This window comes from Alnus glutinosa, chromosome 6, assembly GCF_958979055.1.
Source record: "Alnus glutinosa chromosome 6, dhAlnGlut1.1, whole genome shotgun sequence".
NCBI classification, from domain to species: Eukaryota; Viridiplantae; Streptophyta; class Magnoliopsida; order Fagales; family Betulaceae; genus Alnus; species Alnus glutinosa.
Window position 1 is genome coordinate 21,630,801 of NC_084891.1, and position 23,770 is coordinate 21,654,570.

At 35.2% G+C, this 23,770-nt stretch overlaps 1 protein-coding gene across 2 annotated transcripts; it reads right to left on the minus strand.

The window, feature by feature from the left end:
* Positions 1-4,498: 4,498 nt before the first annotated feature.
* LOC133870088 (uncharacterized) lies at positions 4,499-16,222 on the minus strand. 2 transcript variants are annotated; one of them, XM_062307133.1, is made up of 9 exons: positions 16,071-16,222; positions 15,859-15,980; positions 14,719-14,819; positions 13,152-13,347; positions 12,958-13,050; positions 10,659-10,718; positions 10,440-10,514; positions 9,270-9,350; positions 4,499-5,036 (listed from the first exon to the last, which is right to left on the minus strand). In XM_062307133.1, exons 1-9 carry the CDS (start codon positions 16,159-16,161, stop codon positions 4,641-4,643), a joined length of 1,215 nt encoding a protein of 404 aa, XP_062163117.1. In that variant the 5' UTR covers positions 16,162-16,222; the 3' UTR covers positions 4,499-4,640. The 2 variants fall into 2 exon arrangements, with proteins under 2 accessions (XP_062163117.1, XP_062163118.1); XM_062307134.1 differs by lacking the exon at positions 16,071-16,222 and adding an exon at positions 15,604-15,637.
* Between the last annotated feature and the right edge of the window lie 7,548 nt (positions 16,223-23,770).

A 23,770-nucleotide genomic window follows, 5' to 3' on the forward strand; every position in this document is an offset into this window, starting at 1 on the left:
TCTCCTGAAGCACATGGGGGATTCTTGCTCATGCTGGCCAATGCCAATTAATGAACTTTTGGCTAAGCCACTCCTCTTACGATTACAATTACAATTATGTAAGATTGTTATATACTGTATTTATATGACATTTAATTAGTTATATATAATATAATAGACGTACTACTTGCTCACATTATACATATACTATAATTTCTACTCTTTAGTTATATATAATAATATATTGGACAAAAAAATAAAGATTATAGCGGCTTTTGCCGGGACATTTTTGTTCAAGCATGGAAGATCGAACGAGTGGAGTAGGCAACGAATGAAATGCATGCGCCCTTAATTTGTTACGGATAAACTATAGTTATATAATATATTGTATAATAAGCTTTATATAATTACATATTATATATTTATATTATAGATAAATGTACAGAGATTGCTCACAAAAAAATTGGGCTTAAACTCTATTTATATCAGAAATTAAAAAATTGAATAGCCTACCTCAAGTTCGAATTGACCCGAGCTTATCGAGTACTAGGCTCAACAAGATTGAGCTTGAGCTCAAGCTCATTCGGGCTTCCAATAAGCAGAGTTTAAACATGCATTTTATAGTTTGGCTCGAATAGGCATCCTCATAAACGAACTACTCTTAAAATCATAAAATTTGATTTAGCTCGACTCGATTTCAGTCCTACTAGTAATAAATATGCACACACAAAAGTTGTTTATTTTTGGAAAAAAATGTAAAATCAGTTAATGTAATTGGCCTAATTTACAAATCATTCCCTGTGATATCAAAGTGAATTCAAATGTCTCTAGGATATGCAAAAAAAAAAAAATAGTTTAGTCCCTGTAATCAAATTCCTTCAAACATTTGATAAATTCCGTTAGATGTCACATCAGCACCAATAATTGGACGACACATGTCATTCTTAATAAAAATAAAAATATATAGATATATAAAATTAAAAAGAAAAATTATTTTTTAGAAAAAGAAAAAATGAAAGGTCCCACGTCTAGGGGTGGCTTTTGTTTTTTTTTTTTAAAAAAAAAAACAAAAAACAAAACAAAACAAAAAGTTTTATATATTTATATTTTTTATAAAAAGAGTGACACGTGTCGTTCAATTATTGGTGTTGACGTGGCACTTCACGGAATCTGTCAAATGTTTTAATGGAATTTGACTTGAAGAACTAAATTGTTTTTTTGGCATACCAGAGAGACCTCTGAATTTACTTTAGTACCATAAGAAATGATTTGTAATTTTTTTTTTAAACCGAAAAATACTCTCCATTAATAATAATAAATAAATAAACCCAAATGTTAAAAAGTAGGAACAACAAGCTCCCTATAAACAATATCATAAAGGAAAGAAGGAATTTCTTCCAACCAAATAGAGTCTTTAACTTAAGCGGAAGCTGCTTTAGCTAGAACGTGTGCCGTTGAATTAGCTTCCCTCCTTGTATGGAACACTCTGGAAGACCGGAATAACATCGCTTCTTCTTTGATTCCCTCAATAAAATGACAAAATCTGCTCCAATTGGAATGATATGTGGAAATTGCTTCAACTATTTGCATACCATCGCCTTCCAATGTGATATCAAACCGTCTAATTTCTTCGCTAAACAGCACCGCCTGTAATACTGCCCTTGTCTCACCCCTTTCGTTCTTTTTATTTAAAAATAAAAAATGAAAAATTATATATTGATATTTTTTATAAAAAGAGTGACACGTATCGTTCAATTATTGGTGTTGAAGTTGCTTTTAATAGAATTTATCAAATGTTTTAACAGAATTTAACTTAAAAGAACTAAATTATTTTTTTGGCATACTTAAAAAATCTTTGAATTCACTTTAATACTACAAGAATTACAAAGGCTAATTTTACATTTTTTTTCTTTCTTTTTTTTTATTTTTCGCTCAATGGTTAGGTTACACAAGGATGGAGATACTTCTTCCTACCGTCGGTGGGATGGCACTTTAGTAAATATTGCCACCTAAATGAACAAGTATGGCAATGAAAAAATATTGCGTAAGTAGGACGTTGGGCATGGGCGGAAGTGGTCCACGGTGGGCTTGGAAACGGAAGTCCACGCGCTTAATTGATTGACGACTTTGACGTCCTACATTCCATAATTACTTTTCTTTATTCCAATCTAGAAAGCACTTTTGACACCCTTTGGCTCAGTGGCTGTAGTGCTATTTCCATGCTTGTGGGTGGTGAATACGTTAGAAAAGGATTCCCGACAATTATTTATTCAAATTGCTACTACTTTCAATATGTAATGTGAAAGAAAAGTAGCCCAACGGCCTAAAATTTATTACATAATTTGAAAGCAAGCTAGAGTTTTGCAGATAGATAGCTGCTCGAATTGTTAGCAATTTAAATGGATAATGTGAGAGATTTATGAGGCTAAATACTTACTTGTTTCTTGTGGTTTGTAAACTTTATTTTTTGTCCTTTGAGTTTTAATTTTTATCATAAATAGTACTTGTGGTATGAGAAAATATAGAAATAATACCTCCGTCTATTTTTCAATCCAAAACTGACGAAAATTCACGTCAGCACCACGTGGTACCATTCAAAATGCGACATGTGGCCACACTATTTTTTATTTATTTTATTTTTTTTAATTTTAGGGCTTTTTAAAAAAATATAAAATAAAATAAAAAATTGTAGGGGTGGCTCAACCACCCCTATTGGGCCACATGGGGGTGGCCAAACTACTCTCGTGGCCTATGGTGGGTGGGCCTTAAAATAAAAAAAATAAAAAATAAATAAAAAATAAAAAATAGTGTAGCCACATGTCGTATTTTGAATAGTGCTACATGGCGTTGACGTGGATTTCCATAAGTTTTGGATGGAAAAATGGACGGAGGTACCATTTTCATCTTTTTTTCATACCACAAGTACCACCTATAATAAAAATGAAAACTCAATGGACAAAAATAAAGTTTTAAAACCACATAGAACAATTTTGTATTTAACCCAAGATTTATACAAAATTCTCGTGTCCGAATAAACTTAAAATTTGTTTAGACACATAAGTCTTATATAAGAACTCTCATATTACTTGCTTAAATTACTAAAAATTCGAAGGGACCATAGAATTATGCTTTTGCCGACCATGTGACAAAATCCTTGGCTTATGCCGGAGTGTAATCACTATTCTATGCTAATCCAGCAACTGCAAGCCAAAGGAACATGGATTGATGTATATATATATATATATATTATTTGAGCAGCTTTTCTTTATTAAAGTGTAAGGAGGAGGGACGGTGGTGGTAACGAATTTTGTCGAGCCTGAGGTGCCATGGAAAAGACGGCACCTCGGGCAGGCTTAAGCTTCGCCCATAGAAACCTTGGGCAATGAAAACAAACGTTAATTTTGTATTGATGAAGCAACAATCATTTTCTACATCTTGTTCAAACTTGTTAATCATAGTCAAGTCATATGTGTCCATTTAACGAGAGGGAGAAAACGTCCTTTGGAAGTTGCTGAATTGAATGCGGCCGCGGTTTTAGTGAGGGGAGGATGATGGATTGGAATCTACGAAACTTTTTAGTTGTCCAAATTGTTGAGAGAGAGAGATGATGTGAGACTCATATGTTGGAATAAATGGTAAGGCAGTCTAAAATTTGTTTAGACAGATAAGTTTCATATGAATTCGCTCAAAATAACTGTTCAAAATCGAGGATGATTGTGTAGGAGAGGATATGGCCACTTTGTCTTTGGACTCGTATTTAACAACCAAAGACCTACTATTAAGCTTAGTTATAAGCTATTGAGTAATGTTATTTAGTATATGAGTAATGATAGAGACTATCTATTTATCCTCCCAAATTAATGTAGCTGTTAAAATTACCATTGAATTTGAAATGGATCACTATTGAATTTTGATCTAATAGTTATTTTAAAAACTGCAATAATAATAATAATAATAATAAAAAGAAGATGATCCCTAACTTTACTCTTAGTATACTCTTGTACAACTGAATGATGTAGTAATAAAAATTAACATTTGATTTTATTATTTTTACAACGGCTAATCCAAAGGCTGATTTTTACTACTATTGTCATAAAATCAACAGTTATACAATAATTGTACAAGAGTCAAAGAAATAGAATTGCTCAATCTCTTACATGTTAAGGCGGCAGCTCACTACCCTCACCCATCACAATCTAGAGTAATTCTAAATACTCAATTCATATCCCACTAGGCTAATGTGACAGTGTCAATCAACCCTTAATTTTTTTTTTTTTTTCATTTTTTAAAAAATACTAATTCAAAGACTGATGGGCACTGCTACGTCAGTCTAGTAAGATAAAAATTGAATATGTAGCATTGCTCCATAATCCAATGTTTCCATTAGAACCTAGTCTCTAGGGGGCCACTCATACTGGTTTAGGCAACCATAAGAAGAATTACAGAGCCCTCATTTTTCCTCCCCCTTTATTTTTCTGTTCTTTTTGGGAGTAGGAGCCATGAATATTTTGGGTCAGTATTAATAAAAAATAAATTAATATAACCAAAAATGCTATTTCCAGGTCTTGCCTCGCATTGGAAAATGCTGGGGAACCCAATCGTTTCAAGGAAACTTTTGGAAATCAAAGTTATTAGGAATCCTAAGCATTGAATCCACAATATCAGGTCCAAACACCTTGAGTCAAAATTTGTCTATCCATATTGCGTGATTGCAGCGGTTTTCGAAGACTGTTCGGGATGTCAGATGAAATTGCGACTTTCTCAACGACGACATTTCCATGGCAATCAATTCTATAGGAGACATCCATTCCTTCCAAATGCAGGTGATAAATTATATCTCCGACAGAAAGAGAAGCCGGATCAGTTCTGAGGGTAGAAGCTTCTTCATCTTTGCAACTGTCTGAATCAGAATCATTACCAGACTGTTTACCATTTCTTGTCTCAGCGCCATAATCATGAGGTCGATTTCTCTGAGACAGTGACCGAATATCCCATGAAAGCACCTGCTTTATTAAGCTTTGCAACTCATCTGGTGATGCATAGAGTGACTTCTTACTCTGAAAGAAGGAAAATAATTGCAGAATCACTCAGAAAATGCCAAATAAACTACATTGATACGATGCGGTTTAATGTAGATGAATGCATAGTATGTAAATAGTACAATTTAGGGAGAAAAGGTGGAGAGAGTACATAAAGAGTATACAAAAAAATCATAACTAATGATCAAAGGAGAAACAAAAGCAGTTGTCCAAAGATACAGGGTGTTGAAGAATAAAAACTTAATCTCTTTCAAAGTCTTTTCACGGTCCTCAAAACTTCTATCATTTCTTTCGCATTGTCCATTTTTCCTTTTAACGACCAATATAAAAGGTCTCAAAGTGAGGTCTATGATAATCAAGGAGTTCAAAATTCCTAAGCTCCACTTTTACTGAGGTCTCACCGTGATTACCCCCACATCACTAGGCTATATGCGATTTGGCTTTTTGCTAGATAACACCAATAGATGTATCACATAGTTTTTAACGAGAGTAAAAGTTCAAATAACCAACTTTTAAACACTGAACGAATCGGAAGGCCAAGACTGACTATTCTAGAGTTACAAAAAGGTAGAAAAAGATAAAGCAGAAAAGCGCATCTCCTTTCACAGATGGGAACAATAGATGGAAACCTTACTCTAGACATCTTATTAGATGGAAAAGAGAGACTATAATGGTAAAATCAGTTTTATGTAGCCAGGAATCAGCAATAGGATGTATTCCCACCTAAGATAAGATCATTCCAGCCTAGAATAATTGATTTCTCCTGTTCTCTTGATCATTCTAAAATAATATCAATCAAATCCACAATCATGTAGTTTCAAGAAATTATTGAGGACTGTCTGGCATATTGTCAGAATAGGTAGGAAATGTAGTGAGGTTGAAACAGATTTCTGTTAACACTTTCAAAAAGTTTGAGCATTATATTTTTGCAGAGGCCCAACTAGACTTTATACTCACAATCAAGACCATATCCAATGAATATGAGATTCCTTAACAGTCCCACTTACATCCAGGCCCAACTGAAACTGAAACAAGACAAATGGATCCAATGACCCAAGTGAAACTGAAACAAATTGGGTCTAGAAACCTTTTTTTTTTTTTTTTTTTTTTTTAAATTAGTAATTGTATTCGGTAAAAGCGTGCTTAAGACCCAAGTGCACAAGAGACATACAAGAGAAATACCAAACTAGAACGAGAAAAAAGATTAAAAAAAAAAAAAACACGAAAGGTATAAAAATGAAAGCAATTCAGGGAAGCCGTCCATTGGTAAAGGGTATTGAAGAATGAAGCTTTTAATTCCAACATCGTCCTCTCACAACTTTCAAAACTTCGATCATTTCTTGCTCTCCAAATGTACCACATCAAGCAGGACGGTACCAAGTTCCACACAATTGCACTATGAGAACTACCAAACAGCCCTCTCCAAGAGGCAAAGAGGTCTACCACTAGTCTAGGCATTACCCAATGTAACCCAAAAAGACTGAAAATAGGATTCCATTAAGCACAAGCAATCTCATAGTGGCGTCAAATGATCAACGAATTCCCCACACATTATACACGAGCAACACCAGTCTACCGCTATGGTATGCCGCTTCCTCAGATTATCCGTAGCGAGAAACTTCCCTAGCGCAGCCAACCAAGCAAAGAACATCACTCTCAATGGAACATTATTCTGCCAAATACTCTTCCAAGGGAAATGAGTACTCTCACAAGGAATTAGTACGTTATAGAATGATATGACATCAAACAACCCTCTCTTGCAAATGGCCCAACAAAGCTTATCTTTACTCTCTCGTCTCAGTTTGGAGTACAACATATTAAAAACCAAGGTAAAGAAATCCACCTCCCAGTCATGCACCGCTCCAATAAAGCTAACGGTCTATTGGTGAGAGTCGGTAGAAAATTCCAAATGATCAACCATAGAAGCATCCTTAAAGCAAGCATTACTGAATAATTACGAGAAAGCTACCTTAAGGGATTGATCCCCCACTCCACATGTCAAGCCAAAATCTAATGTTGGAGCTATCAACTACCTCAAATCTAGTAGGATTAGAAAACTCCCCTCAACCCCTACTAATATTTTTCCAAAGGCCCACCCCAACCCATGAACATCATTAGAACATCACCCACCTCACGGACTGCCATATTTAAAATCCACCACCACCCTCTACAAAGCCTCTTTCATGTAAATAGCGCTATAACCATTTCCCCAAGAGAGCTCTGTTGAACAAAAGTAAATTTATAACCCCTAACCCCCCTCAAAATTCGGACAACGGACACTAGGCCAGCTTAACCAATGAAATGTGAACTCTTAATCGATGCCATCTCACAAAAAAATCCTGCTGAAACTTCTCTTTACAATTTGCAACACCATCCAAGAGGGGAAAAAGAGACCTGAAGTAAGAAGGCAGATCAGATAAAGTATTTTTAATCAAGGTAACCCTACCACCCTTGACAACTATATCATCTTCCATCCAGCCAAATGTTTGCTCTATCTTCTTAACAATGTCATCCCAAATAGATTTGGCCCTAAATGAAGCTCCCAGTGAAAGACCCAGGTATTTCATAGGGAAAGAAGAGACCCTGCAACTTCCCAGAATACTAGCAAGAGGATTTGACCTCAAAGGATCTTCTTGAGGGCGTCCAAGTGGAAGTGGGATTTTGAATTTTCAAGGCTGAAAATTGGAATTCACCTAAACAGGGTAAAGCATTTTAAAACCTAATATATCTGGCAAGGATAGTAGGTACAATAAACCTAGCATGGCTCTCCACATCAAGCCTCACTTATTTGAATGGAATTAATGCTATACTAACCATCATTTTCAACGAGAAAACTTTTTACATTTTGTTTTTCTTCTTGATAAGTAAGTAAGTTTATTAAAAAGCGTAAGGCGCCCCTAAGTACACCGGGGGTATACACAAGCAGCCAAAGCCAGCACAAAAAAAGAAAAAAACCCCAAGAGGACCAAGCCCGAAACCCACCAAAACCCCAAAAGGAAAACCCTAGAACCCGAAAAAAACCAAAACAACCCACAAAAGAAACCTAGAGACAACCCAAAGGCCCTCTAAAGAACACTACCCTACAACTTGAGGCCCTTTCCTTTCCTGTGCCTAGAGGAGTCTGAAGCAACACCATAGTTAACGGAACTTTGCAAATTCAGTAACTCCCTCTTTCCCTTCGATTTCTGGCACGCTATCATCTTCTCACGCAGAAATTCCTCTTCCATGGCATCCCGAATAGCCAAAGCCGCCTCCTCAAAATCACCATCCATATCCCAATCCAAGGGCAAACCATCCCAAAAATCATTGACGTCCTCCCAAACCACAACCTCCCCGTTATGATCAAATCCAACCGGCCAATTTCGAGATTGGCAACCTCTCGAAGGGGAGGAAGGGCCAACCATCCCTAAAACATTTGCCTTCTGAGGCAAGGTGAGAGAAACTGGCACCTTCAGACGATGGTTGAGAAACCCCTTCTTAAGACCCAACTTCACTGGGGGCTCCGGAGAATCTGCAACCTTCTTAACTGGCGTCTCACTGTCAGCACAACCAGGAATCAGACAAGAAGAGGCAGAAACCGGAGAAGGAGCTGGATCTGCCGGACAAGACAGATCAGAAGCCGGCACTGGGGGAAAGAAGAAAACGCTAGCCCCTCTCCTGGAAGAAGGCAGATAAGGAATTGTATTTGAAAAATTAATGCACAGGAATTGTAATGGTGCCTTACATAACATATAGAAAAATATAGACGACTTTTATCATGACTATTAGCCAATCAAAGCATGGCTAACTCATGCTTCATAATCAACATGTGGCTGCTGCTATGAGCCGACCAAATTGGAGTGTGGCTGCTGGTATGAGCCAACCAAATTGGGTAGCCGCGGTCAACAAAAATATTCCTACCTGAATTTAAATCCCTATTTTGATTTTTGATTTTTTCTTTTTGCATGGCATTCTTCTGTAATATTTTCTTCCGAGGCTGTAAAAAATTGTTTTAATGTAGCTCAAGTAACTGAACTGCATAACAAGATCAAGGCAGAAAACATGCTGTATAATAAAATGAAATCTTAATTCACATAATTTTGTTTGTGGCAGTCAGTCATGCAGAGTGAAAGCAGTGTGTACGTCCCTACGCTGGTAAAGATAATAATAAGAACAATATATATTATCCTATCATGTAATACAAAAAATAAATGAATAAACGAAATCAGACTCATGTGCCTAATATTTCAAGTAGAATATTGAACCACTTACTATTGTAGCCCAACAATCAGCAAGAGTGGAAGGGAAACCCTCAGAGAAGCTAACAGAAGCTACTGCCAACAAATTGTCCTCCTATGCATACAAACATAGAATTTGCCAACAAGAAGGAATTAGTGATAGGCATTTCTGAAAGAGAAAAGGGGGGGGGGGGGCGCACAAGAGAGAGATCATGTATTTATGAATTCAGTCTTTATCAGGCTAATGCCATTTACACATAGAAAAGCATCTTTTCAGTTTATAATCCATTACCACCAACATACAAAATCACCATTAAAAGATACTAACTGAAGATGAATAAAAAAAAAAAACAAAAATGAGAAAAGGATATTAAGGCTTTGGGTTTAGATCAGGCAACTCTAAACCCAACACAATACTGACTTTACTCTCAGCATGCAGCAAGTGCACACATATTTTCTTGTTATGTAGATTTGTAAAAGGGGCATATTTCTTCATATAACTTGTCAAAAAAAATTAAAAAATTCTTCATATGTTTTTGAACTTCTGTTCTTATATAATCTGAATGGGGTCGTGTATCCAGGTTTTATTGTGCACTTATCTCTTTTACATATGAAATTTTTTTTTTTATAATTAATCAAGATATCATTAAAAGAGTAAGGCGCCCCATGTACACAAGAAGTATATAAGAGAAGCCACCTAGTTAGTAGGGGCAAAAAGACTAAGAAAATCATGATAACGACTAGATAAGTGGAATTATCTTCTTATAACGACATGCTAATTGTTACATATTCTTTACTGTGCACTTATCTCTTTTACATTTGAAAAATTATGTTCAGATTTTCATGGAATGACTAGATTTGACAGCTAATGTTCACGCTTCTAAATTAGTTTCTCACCCATAACTTTTGATACAGCAAAAATGTGGCAGGGATCTGTAATATAGATTACACAACTAGCCATATTTTAATCTGTCGTGCTTCTGTGTACACTAGATATAAAGAACTTTACTCTCTAGATTAAGAAAATGCACCTTGGAGAATAAAGCGCAATAACTTTAAACAATAGCAATGGTTTATAGCTCAAGTTTATCAATGCAATAAAGCTCATACATATGACTGAACATAGCTTTCTCTCTCAAGCGAAAAGTAAAAAATATCACATATGTGGAATTACATTATGTTAAAAAAAAAAATAGAGAATTACCGCTACCCACTTCGGCACTTTTGCTCCTTCAACTGCATCACAGTATGGTAGATAAGGTTTGACATCAAGCACAGGCTGTGGGTAAATTCAAACAATTAGTTTGACTATGTGATTTAAATCGTCAACATCACACTTAGATGCATATAGGTCTAAGTTACACCAAATAAACCCATAAAGTAAAACTAGTGTCGCTAGTAAATAAAAGCAATGAAAACTTACTGTTGCATCAACCAGATCCACACCAGAAAGAAGAACCATATTTTTTTGTACAGCCTCCACCTAGAGCACACAGAGTCTAACTTTAACAAACTGAACATTCCACTTTTTAAGTGGCATATTTGTCTTTTATTTGAAGGAATAAATTTCTCACATTAAAATTGAAACAGAAATCAAATTGTATTGGATGTAACTTGGATATATCTATATATCTATATATATAGATAGATAGATATACATGCATATATTCATTATATATATTTAATGGGGTGATAATGACAGGATTAAAATCGAAGATGGGTTAGGACCTTATGCTGCCTCCATGAGAGTTGCAACTACTAATTTGTAATAAGGGCTTATCTGGAATTCTTGTTACTAGTATAAAGGTAATACCGTTTGAAAAGGTGATACTCAAACATGAACAAAATATGCTCTTGACATGGCTGTCAAAACAACCACACAATATATTTCTAAAAAAGATAAAGGACTGATACATAGAATAAATTTTTATTTGATAGATAATCATAAAAAGCAGAAGATATTCTAGCCATTTGCATCAAGCTCAAACTTCTTGCATGTGTGCTCCTCCAAATGCACACACTAAAATACGAGGTAAAAGTTGATGGTAGAATATTTGATCAAACAAGTGATTTTCTCTCCGATTACAGATCCCATCTACCCCTAATAAACTGAAAATCCATAATCCTAATTGCTACAGGTAGGGATATAATTAAACTGAATCAAACCCAAGTATTAAACGTTCAAGCTTTGTTCTTTTAATTTTGATTTGAACATGAGCCAAGCTCGAGCTAGATAATTTGTTTAAACTCGGTTCGTTTATTTTTGAAACGAACTCAACCTTATTCACAAACTATTCAATTAACTTAGTCATTCTTTTTACAAATTAAATATCTTCATTGTTTATATTTTATAGGAAATACATACTAATCATTAGTTCATCATTGTTAAGATTTTATCATTCAAGTTACTTAGATAAATAAATAAAACAAAAAATTTTAAACTTCTAAAAGTTAACTTTACCAGTCTTGTATTTGTAATAAATCATATATAATTGTTTATAATGGAACATTTCTATTATATTGGGAAAACTTCGCTTACCCCCTCTGATGTTCCATTACTTTTGCAACCGTACCCTCAAACTTTAAAAAGTTGCAATGTCAGGTTGCCAAGTTTGAAAACTTTGCAATATCACCTCTCCGTTAGGATTTAACAGAAAATCATAACGAAGGATGGCAAAATACCCATTTAAAAAAAAAAATAAAAAATAGCAGCAAACCCACAGCCTTGGTTTGCCATGGGTGCCAAACCCACAGCCCTGGGTCTGCCATGGGCACCAAACCAACAGTCTAGTTCCAACGACTAATTTTTTTTTTTTACTTTTTTACTTTTTTCTTAAAAAAGAAATTAATTAAGGTAAATTTGTATTTTTATAAATGTTTTAGGTGTATAAGGAACATTTTACCTGGTAACTCTTTGATTTAACTCTAAATCCTAATGGTAGGGAAGACATTGTAAACTTTTGAAACATGGCAACCCGACATTGAAACTTTTTAAATTTTGAGGGTACAATTGCAAAAGTGATGGAACATCAGATGATAAGTGAAGTTTCTCCCTATTATATTTTATAACCTTATCTAAAATCTTAAACAATTAAATATCAAGTCTATATATAATTTTTACAATATACATATATACATTCATTAGACACACGTGTGCACACATATTGACACATACATACATCCATACACACATATCTATATCAAAACTCACAATCATAACGATTCAAGATATATCTATCGCATTAGGAATATAATTTCCTTTGATCTTTTTAAATACTTAGATGTTCTCATTACAAAGTTAAAAGCAATATTACAAAAAGTAATAAAAATAAAATTATACAAGTTTATACAGCTTATACAAGTCGAGCCGAGTTTATATAAGCTTGGCTTGTAAGAAACGAGCCTAAGTTTATGCTTAAGCTCAATTCATTTATTAAACAAATCAAACTCGGGTCAAGCTCGAGCTCTTTATGAACAACTCAGTTCATTTATGAGCCTAACTACTAGTTTAGTTGACCTGTGCTTGTTTGAAGAATCTTAGTTAATCATGTCAATCTTTAATAAAAATCAACATAATCCTTGTAAAAATGTTGTAAGTCAAATTTTTGTGGGATTTTAAGTTTCTCCTATTTTTAAGAAGTTCAATTCTCCCGTTCCGGACTAAATTTAACTCATTCACTCTAGGGAAAACTAAGAACATATTTGCCTCTTTTTATCCTTACCTTTGCAACGGTGAGCCCAATAGGGCATGGTCGATGTGGAGATCGTGTAGCAAACACTCCCATCTTTCCACCTTTCAATCTTGGTACTCTCACCTAACCATCCAGTCAACCTTTTAAAGGAGTTAAAGATATACAAGAAACAATTATCAGCGTGAACAATGGTAAACAAAATATTAAATAGTAGTGCCCAATACCTTCGCCTTGAACCGCGATTTAGATGGTTCCTTCCATAACTTATCCAGATCTGTATTTAGGTGAAATACATATATAATCCAGCAATGAGAATATTCTCCAAGACCCTCAAGGGATGCAGGAGGAACCCGACAAGAATTAAATACCAAACATGCCCTAGCAAGGGGTACAAGTAAAGGTTGCCTGGGTGTTCCATTCCTGCAAGAATGAAAACTGATAGTTAATTTCTTGGATATTAAAGAAGCATAGAGACATACATAGTTATATGGCCATGTTCATTAAGCTTTTACCAAACACATGAGACAGCAAACAATAATTGCACAATGAGAAAATGCACAGGCTCTCATTGAAGAACTAAATCACAAATATCTTAAGCCTGTTGGCAGTAAAGTGAAGACCTAACTTGGGACTTTCTATCAACATGACTGACACTGAATTGCAGCAAACAGGGAGAAAATCATTAGCAATAGGCACAAACAAAAATTGCAAATGATGGAAATTTTGTCCAGCTATATTCATTACGTTTATGGATGATTAACAATGTGATGAAAATTCATATCCTACATCATTTTTATGCTATATATATGACATCTTTCAAATATTACGAATCAACCAGGATAAACCAAGTAGCATATCTACTTACTCAACTTGGACTCTTGATGCAAATCAGTTTACAAGCATACCAGTGTAAAATGGTCATATCTTGTGATTTTGATATCAAATGAAGGCAAGCTTGGTGGCATTAGAAAGCAGATTCAAAGGGCTACAATTTTGTATTTCATGAAAATTTTCCAATTCCAACATTTACTATGTCAAAACAAGTTGTCAATAGAAATCTGAAAATCTGATTCAGGAAGTTTGATCGACTTCAATTGACCTTTGATCGGTCAAGCTTGCAACTGATGCCACAGGAGAAAGAACCGAGGGTTCAATCGATGGAACTTGCAACTGATTCCACGAGAGAAAAAACCAAGAGTTTGATTGGATATTTTAATACAGGAGAATTTTGTAATTTTACTTTTTAGGGCTGTGAACCTTCTCATATGCCACTTAGTCGATGTTATTTTCTCAGTTTTATCAATAAGAACACTCTTGAGAGAGTTTTTCTTCAGTTTTCCTAAAATCTTAGAATTTTCTAGGATTTATAGAAGGGTTGTGAGTTATTGTGCTTGCAGATTCTGCTTCTCACCATACCACGTTGCATCAACTATTCTAGAGGTCAACAAGCTATCTACATTTATTCAAACTGTACCTAACAATTCCACCAATGTTCCAATCCCCCACCAACAATTATTATCTGATGGTAAAAGGAGCAAAGAACTCATGTAAACTTTTCGTTTCCTCACAGAATAATGGTAGTGTGTCTACTTATCTTCCACCTTAATGGGACAAAATCTTATTTTCTTTTGAAATTAACATATATGCTTTTAAGAATTGAATGCCTCAAGCATTTTAGACAGAAATTCAAATGCCATAAAATGTGATCTCAGGAAAGAAAAAAATTATAGAAAAATGAATAAAACTCTTATAGCTGGAAACACTTATCTAAAGTATGATGATTGTGAGTACCTCGTAGAGAAGCATGATTGAATGATGCCAATAGGTGCCATGGGATAAGAAGACAACTCCAAATTGTCAGAATTAGGATGTGATAGTGCTTTCCTTAATGCCTATAAAAAATAACTCAGCAAGACACATGACCAAGCCCAACAAATACTTATGATGAGATATAACAGCACAACAATAAACAGTTAGAGATTGCTGGGTCATCAACAACACAGAAGGAAAGATAGAAATGTTTAACAGGAAAGAAATGAAAGAGATGCTACAACAGGGTAACTACAAGATTCTTATCTCCAAGGACGAAAGCTATAGAATCTCTTAAAAATAGCTAACAAGGATCTCATTTATTTGACTTTGGTGAAGACCTATGATTAGAAAAGATAATAATAATAATAAAAAAAAAAAAAAACAAAACAAAACAAAAACAAAAACAAAAACAAAAACAAAAACAAAACAAAACAAAACAAAACAAAAACAAAAATTTCACACTACTAGCATCTTGCAAAGCTCCCAGAGGAAGGATGAGACATGAGCATCTAGCTTTAACTTTGTGCTATTGGTCTCAACTCTCAACAAATAGTTTTCTCACAAAACGTACTTCAATGAGAATACAAAAACAAAAACAAAAACAAAAAAAGTCAGACATGAAGCAATGACCATTCTGTTGAGCATTACAAAAGTATTACTACCTCTTCCACCACGAAATTAATCGAACATAGACCCAAAAAAAAAATGAATGAAACATTAGAAACAATCTCTATTTTAGTTGAAACAGTAACAAATACCTTTGCAATTTTCATTATTCCAATTCCTGACTATCAACAACGAAAATTCAAAAGGACCCATTAGCATATTGTACAACATTGTTCGTAAAATTCGCGACTTATTCACCTTTAAAAAATCAAACCCGCGACCCATTTCATCCCTGCCCACAAAACAAAAACACATATGAAAGACAGAAAGAGAAGAAAAAAAAAATGAAAACCCCCGTAAATAATCAATCATCGGAAAATTTGGCTCTGTTTTTCTTACATTATTTCTTGGACCAGACAGAGTAACAAGTAAAATACTCAGAAAATATAAATGGGAACAATCACAAAAATAAAAAAGGTGGTGTGGAAAGAAGAAGTGTCCAGTGTGGAGTACCTGCTGAGCCCGAATACGACCTTGCCTCTCAGCAGCACACATGTCCAATGAAGACTTGACGGATTTCTCGAGCTCTCGTACCTTGGATTCCAACCCCCTCGATTTTCTCCTCCAGAAATATACTGAGAATCATAAATGTAGAAAAAATTAGGCAAGCTACAACTAACACATGCGCGTGCCTGTGTGTGTGAGATGGAGAAAGAGAGAGTTACGAGAGAGGGCTGAGGAGGCAGAGAGAGCTGCGGCGACCACTAAGGTTATGGTGGCTATCAACCGCTTGCAACTTCCGGTTTGGGAAGCCATGTGATGGGGCAGTCTCTGACCTGAGTTGCAGCTCCTTTTAGGCTTTTTTACGGTTGTTTGTTTTCTGCTAAATGTAGGGTTAACTGTTAAGTACCTTAAACGTCATCTGATTTCAAAACTTTACTCTTTTTTTTTTTTTTTTTTTTGCTTTTGCCTTATACTCCGTTTGTTTCGATATAAAATGATTTCTAATTTTTAACATAATTTTTGACATTTTACGGTGTTTGTATGGGCGAAAATAATGGTTAACATAATTTAGGTTTGACCGTAAAACCTTCTTTAATTTTTAAAAAATGATTTAAACTGTAAATTGTTTTCCGAAATTAAACTATTCGTCTTTGCACGCACGTTTGATATCCGATTGTCAGAATCCGACAATGGTCGGTCGTCGAAATCCAAGCGACATCGAAATTCAACAACATCCGGCCATCGGAATACTGCCAGCACCAGAATCCGACGACATCGAATTTCAGCCACCGTCATGGCCGAGCCACCCCCGATTTGGCCTGGGGTGGTTCGGCCACCCCCAAGGGCCAAAGTGGAAATAAAAAAAAATAGGTTTTCGCCCATGAGGGTGGTTCACCCCCAAGCCAAATGGGGGTGGCCGGCTACCCCATGTGGCCCAAATGGGTGGCTGAGCCACCCCTACAATTTTAGTTTTTATTTTTTATTTTAAAAAAGAGCCTTAAAATAAAAAACCAATGTACCATTTATGATACTTATTGAAATCACATAGGGTACACTATGAAATTTATAAAACCACCGAGGACATACAATTGAAAACTGAGGTACTATTTGTAATACTTAATAAAACTACATGGGACAAAACATGAAATTAATAAAACTACTGGGGGTTCAAAGTTACATAATTCACATACATATGTCAAACTATAAGTCAGTGCTGACATGGTGCTAGGGGACAAGTGTCGCAATATTACACCGACACGTGTTGGATGACGTGACAATCCGTTAGTTTTGGACGAAAAAATAGATGGAGGTATCATTTCCGTCTATTCCTATAACACATGTACCTCCTATGAAGAAAAAAAATGAAAACTTAAGTGGCAAAAAATAAAGTTTTGAAACCATATGAGACAATTAGATATTTAACCCTAAAATGTATTGTAAAACCAATTTCTTTTTCTTTTTTTTAAAGAGAAAAATGATAAATACATTATTTACACATGTCCATATAATCAAATTTTAAATTTACCATTAAATTTGTATCGAGGATGTATGTATATTATTTCTCTTTCCTCTATTCAATAAAAAGGCAATTTCTTGAGAACATTACGCAAACCCCTAATCATTAAATGGTAAATGTATGATAAATTTTTTAGTAAACGCGCGATTTGAAATTACTCTTTTGCGTTTTAGATGCCTGAGCTTTTTATTGTCGCAATAGATCCCTTCGTGAGTTTACTGTCCAAGTTTATTGTAGATCGTTAATACCACGTCTGTATTTTTACTTAAAATAATATTTTTTTTATTTTATTAAAAATTAAAATCTAAAAAAAAAATTTAAAAAATAAAACCTAAAAAAAGGAAAATGTTTTAAATTTTAAAAAAAAGTCTTCTTCATCTTCTTCTTCAACCATTTATCCAATGGCAGCAATCCACAACCCTCTCTTCGATAAATTTAAAAAATAAAATCTTAAAAATAAAACTTACCATGGGTGGTGCTCAGTTTCGTGACCCATCAAATAACCACCATGCATGGTTGATGGTGGTGACTTGCGGCTCATATTCCGCTAAGGTAAGATTTTATTTCCGGTGGCTTTGGTTTTTCTGTAGTATGGGTTTAAAGTCTTTGGTTTCAACGGGTTAGTGTTGTGGGATTTTTTGTGTTAAAATCTGTTTGTGTGGCAACTGAAATTGGTGTTTGTGGGTGGATGTTGGCCAAATGGGCGTGATTTTGATTTATTCGTTTGGGTTGTTGTTGTTGATTAGTTTATGGGTTTGATTTTGGTCGAATTTATTTGACCTTTGTTTTTTGTTGGCCGAAGTTGAAGGTTGGGTAGGTAACTTGAGAGCACTAGCAGCAGATACCCAACTATTTTCCTCAAATTTAAGGAACAAAATTACTTTTTGCTTCCCTATAAAAAAACATTTCACAATAGATTCTTTTATATTTCCCTATATCAATTAAATACTATTTTTTTATTCTTATTTTATTATTTTTCTTACTTTCCTACTTTTTGTCATATTTATCATTATATAATTCATTGGGTAGCTACATTGCTACCTAATACAGGGAAATTGATGTTGGTGATTTTTTGTAACTTTTTTCAAGTTGTTCCTATATTTAGGGAAATAAATTACCTATATGGTATATGTTACTAGTGCTATAAGGGTGTTTGAAGTTTTGAAAATGTATGTTTTGATTTTTGTTTTGTGTGTTGATGGTAGTTGGTTGCTTTGCATAGATGGAGGAATTGTGTTAATTTGTTTTTGATTCTCTACGATGGCTAACTGAAGATTTTTGTTGTGGTTTACGGTTTGTCTCTTTTTTGGAGGTGCATTTCACCATTGGAGGACAAAAGGACCTGCAATTGTAGAGCTTGGTAATTTTTCTTTTTAAGATTTTATTTTTTAGGTTTATTCTAGAAAGGATTGTGGATTGTTGTCATTGGAGAGAGGGTTGAAGAATAAGAAAATGAACCACAACCAGCCATTGGAGAGAGGCTTCAAGAGGTTGAAGCATTGGGTTTTTTTTTTTTTCTTTTGGGTTAAATACCTCATTGGTACTTGTGGTAAGGCCCAAAATTAAAAAGCCGCATCGGTTTCAAAAAGTTTGACAGGTGGTATATGTCATTAATGGAAAAACCAAGTTATTACTTCCATCTGGGTCAGTCTATTTTTTTAACCGTCATCCACGTCACCCACTTAAAGTGGGGATACCTGTCCTAGTTGCCACATATTTCAACCAATTCAGATTATTATCTCACGTGGCCCACATATCACAAGTGATACTTATGCTTTCAATACCACGTAGGATGAGAAACAGAATAAAAATAAAAAAATAAAAAACCTCAATTTTATTTTTTATTTTTTTTAAAAAAAAAGAAAAAAAATTTTGAAGAAAGAAAAAAATTGACCACCCTCAAAAGGCCAAAGGAAAAAATAATAATAATAATAATAATAAATTGAAGGGTTGGCCCTTGCGGGTGACTAAACCACCCCCGAGGACCATGGGGGTGGGTTCTGTAACGACCCACCCTAGCGACACAATATTATCCACGTTTTTCTCCTTCGAACCAGACTTCCCAGGAGGTCAACCATCCCGGTACTACTCTCGCAGAAGCACGCTTAACTGCGGAACTCTGACAGCTTCATGGCAATCATGGCTTTAAAACGCGTTATGTAAAAAATGATGTGTTTATACATATAAGCACAATCCCATTCACAGGCATTGTGGGACGTTATAATCACCCCCTCTTGGGACCCAGTGTCCCCGCTAACGACCTTCATGGGATCATATCATTCTTGGCGTCCCAACAAGTGTCCGCTGATGACCCTTAAGGGCTTGTGCACGCTCCCCCCATCTCAGGCTGGGCAATGGCTCTGATACCATTTGTAACGACCCACCCCAATGACACAATATTATCCGCTTTCAGCTCCCCTGAACCAGACTTCCCAGGAGGTCACCCATCTCAGTACTACTCTCGCAGAATCACGCTTAACTACGGAGTTCTAATAGGTTCATGGCCATCACGACTTTAAAGCGCGCTGTATCAATAATTGTGCGTTTATATATATAAGCACATCTCCATTCTCAGGCGATGTGAGACATCACAATCAATGAAGACCCATTTTTATTTTTTATTTTTAAAAACATGCATAAAGCGTAAAATGGATCCTCACAGTGGCACGATTACTTGTTGCTCAGCCAACATAATGTACATGTTCCATAACATGTACCTGATATTTAGAGTAACATCTAACAAAACAGAATATATCATGATACCAATCAGTCATAACGAAAAGCACATCTATAACTAGTCAGTGGTCCATACAAAAGAGTCAATTACTCATGTCTATATGTTTAAGGCTTACAACATATACCACTATTACAAAAGCATGGCTATACAAAAATGAGTGACACGTGCGTCACAAGCCATATACAAAATATAACCAAAAGACAGAAGACTTCGTAGTCCAACACATTACGATTGTCGCTGTGGACTTCAATCGTAATACCACAAATATAAGGCCACTAGGTCATCATCTAGCTCAGGAGTACCTGCAGTCACAGCATCGGAATCTGCACGGTTGAGGGGGTTGCCGCATCCACACATGTGGAATTATGATCCCACCGTCTTAGCATAAATAAATACACTAAGACCTCAGAGGTATATTATTCACTGAGTTTTCGCAAAGAACTAACTTTTCTTTTTTAGTCTCGCGTACACTATAACAGCTACCAATTTATAAACTTTTGTTTGAAAATCCTTATAGCTGATATAACAAACACCAACTAATAGAAAACATTTAAAGCATACTATGTAGCTGCGAATATATATAGAAGTTCCAGTCATCCTACCTTGGAAGCAACTACATACATTCTCACCTACTATAATATTTTTGTATTTGGTGGCTCAAATGTACAAAGAAACAGCATTGCCGGATGTAGGTAACTTCGTGTCGCAAGACATTTACATTACCCAATCCAATAGCATACAATCTAGCTACATCATGCATAAATCAATGGCGGCTCAAATGTACAAAGAAACAGCATTACCAGATGTAGGTAACTTTGTGTCGTAAGACACTTACATTACCCAATCCAATAACGTAAAATTTAGGTACATCAAGCATAAATCAATGACATCTTACTCAACAATACAAAGAAACAACATTGCCAGATGTAGGTAACTTCGTGTCTCAAGACACTTACATTACCCAATCCAGTAGCGTACAATCTAGGTATATCTAAGCTCAATGCCTTTAAATCATGCAAATAAAAAAAATACATATCATAAAAACAGCATACAGAAATACACCATGATATATGTATGCATATGCAATGTCCCCAGAGCCCCTGGCTCAAGAAACTGAGTCCCAGACTCAAATCACCGAGTCCCAAACTCAATCACCGAGTCCCAAGTTGTGCCATTAAGCACACAATGCATCATGATCCCAATTTTATACTCACTCTAAAATCACTTTCATGTTCCACTGCAATCACAGTTTACAAAATTCCTAACCATATCATTCAGTCACACAATTCATTCATAATTCCACATATCATATTCATACTTCAAAACATCATCATAATTTCAATATACTCAAAAATACTCAAATCATTCAAAACATATATATATTCAATATACAGTTGGTTCGGATTTAGAAAACAACATATATATTTTGCAATTTATTAATATATGAAAATAATAGTTTCTTAGTGAGTAGAATATTCACATTGAATTGCTCGTACTCCCGATTTCAACAATTCTAGGTTTGACCCGCAAAGTGCCGCTATAATCACAACACAATGCACCATTTAGCTATTTAACCAACAATTTTAACAATTAGCACTTTGAATTGCTCAAAGGCTACGACACAAGTTTACCGCAAATTAACTAAACTTATACATGAAAATATTCTTAAATTTACAATTAAAAATTTCAATTTATACAAATTATCATTTTTAGAACTTAATCCCAGAATTGCCTATTTTCATGAAACCTATAGATAATTTGGGAATTATTTAACACTTTCAATGCAATTAATCCATAAATTCACAATCTATGTTTTAAACACTTCAAAATCTCCAAATTAATTTAACCCATTAAATTAAGGTTTCCCAAACTTAACCCATAATTATAAAACACTACCAATCACAATATCATTAACCCAATAGTATTTACTAAGGGTTAATCCCATAAAATACAATCAAAATCAAATACCTAAAAGTTAGGGTTTGAGAAAAACTCACCAATAGTTCACCAAATCAAAACTCAAGGTTTGGGTAGCCACAAGTAAGTTCCAACAAGCCCAAATACCTAAAGAACATAGAGGATTAAACTCATTTATAGGATTTTACCCAAAAATTACAAAATCATGAATTTAGTGTTTTAGCTTAAAACAATCGGTGAAAACGTAGATCCAAGTGCAATGATCACATTTCCAAAGACAGATTGAAGATCGGACCGTTGGATCTTTGTGGATCAAAATTTTTTTTGTATATAGGAAAATGAGAAATCTCCATCTCCCCCCTTTTCTCTTCTTTCAGCCTTACGGAAAAGCGGCACACTGCCTCTTTTCTTTTCTTTTTAAGTGAGGCACATATGCACCTCACACTTTTTTCTTTTTCTTTTTTTTTTAAAGGCAGTGTGTTGCCTTTTAGCTGAAGGGTCGTACGACCCTTCATCTTTTTCTTTCTTTAGGTGACTGTGCGCCTCATCTTTCTTTTTATATTTTCTTGAACATTAAATCCCTCCCTCCTTATAAAAATTTTGTCCTCGAAATTTGAACGTTCAACTATTACGTGATCATGCAAACATGACATTTACATAAAACGAAACACAACTCAGTATGAATCCACGAAACATACCTGGGTTCACTCAAACAAGCGGGGATATTTATCCCGCATCTGTTGCTCAAGCTCCCATGAAGCTTCCTCAACTCCGTGGTTTTGCCATAACACTTTTACAAGCGGAATCATCTTAGTCCTCAACTGTTGTTCCCTACGATCCAAAATTTGCACGAGCAACTCTTCATATGTCAGATTAGGCTGAATATCAAAAGGCTCGTGACTAATCACCTGAGATGGATAGTGAATGCACTTCTACAACTATTAGACGTGAAAGACGTCGTGAACGCCCGCCAAATTAGGAGACATCTCGATCTTATATGCTAAGGAGCTCACTTATTTCAACACTTTAAATGGTCCAACATACCTTGGACTGAGCTTGTCTTTGTTGCCAAAACGAAACACATTCCGCATTGGTGACACCTTGAGATACACAAGGCCACCAACTGTAAATTTTAACTCACGACGATGTTTATCTGCATAGCTTTTCTGTCTAGACTACGCGGTAAGCATGCGCTTTCGAATCAATGCAATCTTTTCCTTCATCACCTGCACTAATTCTGGCCCCAACAACTGTCTCTCACCTATTTCATCCTAATACAAAGGCGATCGATATTTGAGCTCATACAACGCCTCATACGGTGCCATGCCAATAGTTGTCTGAAAACTGTTATTATAGACAAACTCAACTAATGACAAATGACATATCCAACTCCCCTTGAAATCCAACACGTACAACTTAAGCATATCCTCGAGTGTCTAAATGGTTCTCTCGGATTGGCCATCGGTTTGCGGATGATAAGCCGTGCTAAAATTCAACTTCGTACGCACTATGTAGCTTCTCCCAAAATCTCGATGTGAATCGTGGATCACGGTCCGACACACTGGAGATAGGCACTCCATGTAGTCTCACAATTTCCTGCACATACAGATCTGCCAATTTTTCCAACGAGTCAGTGATCTTAATGGGAAGGAAATGAGCACTCTTCGTCAATCTGTCCACAATAACCCATATAGCATCTTGTCCGCTTGGTGCTTTTGGAAGACCAACGACAAAATTCATAGAAATCTGAT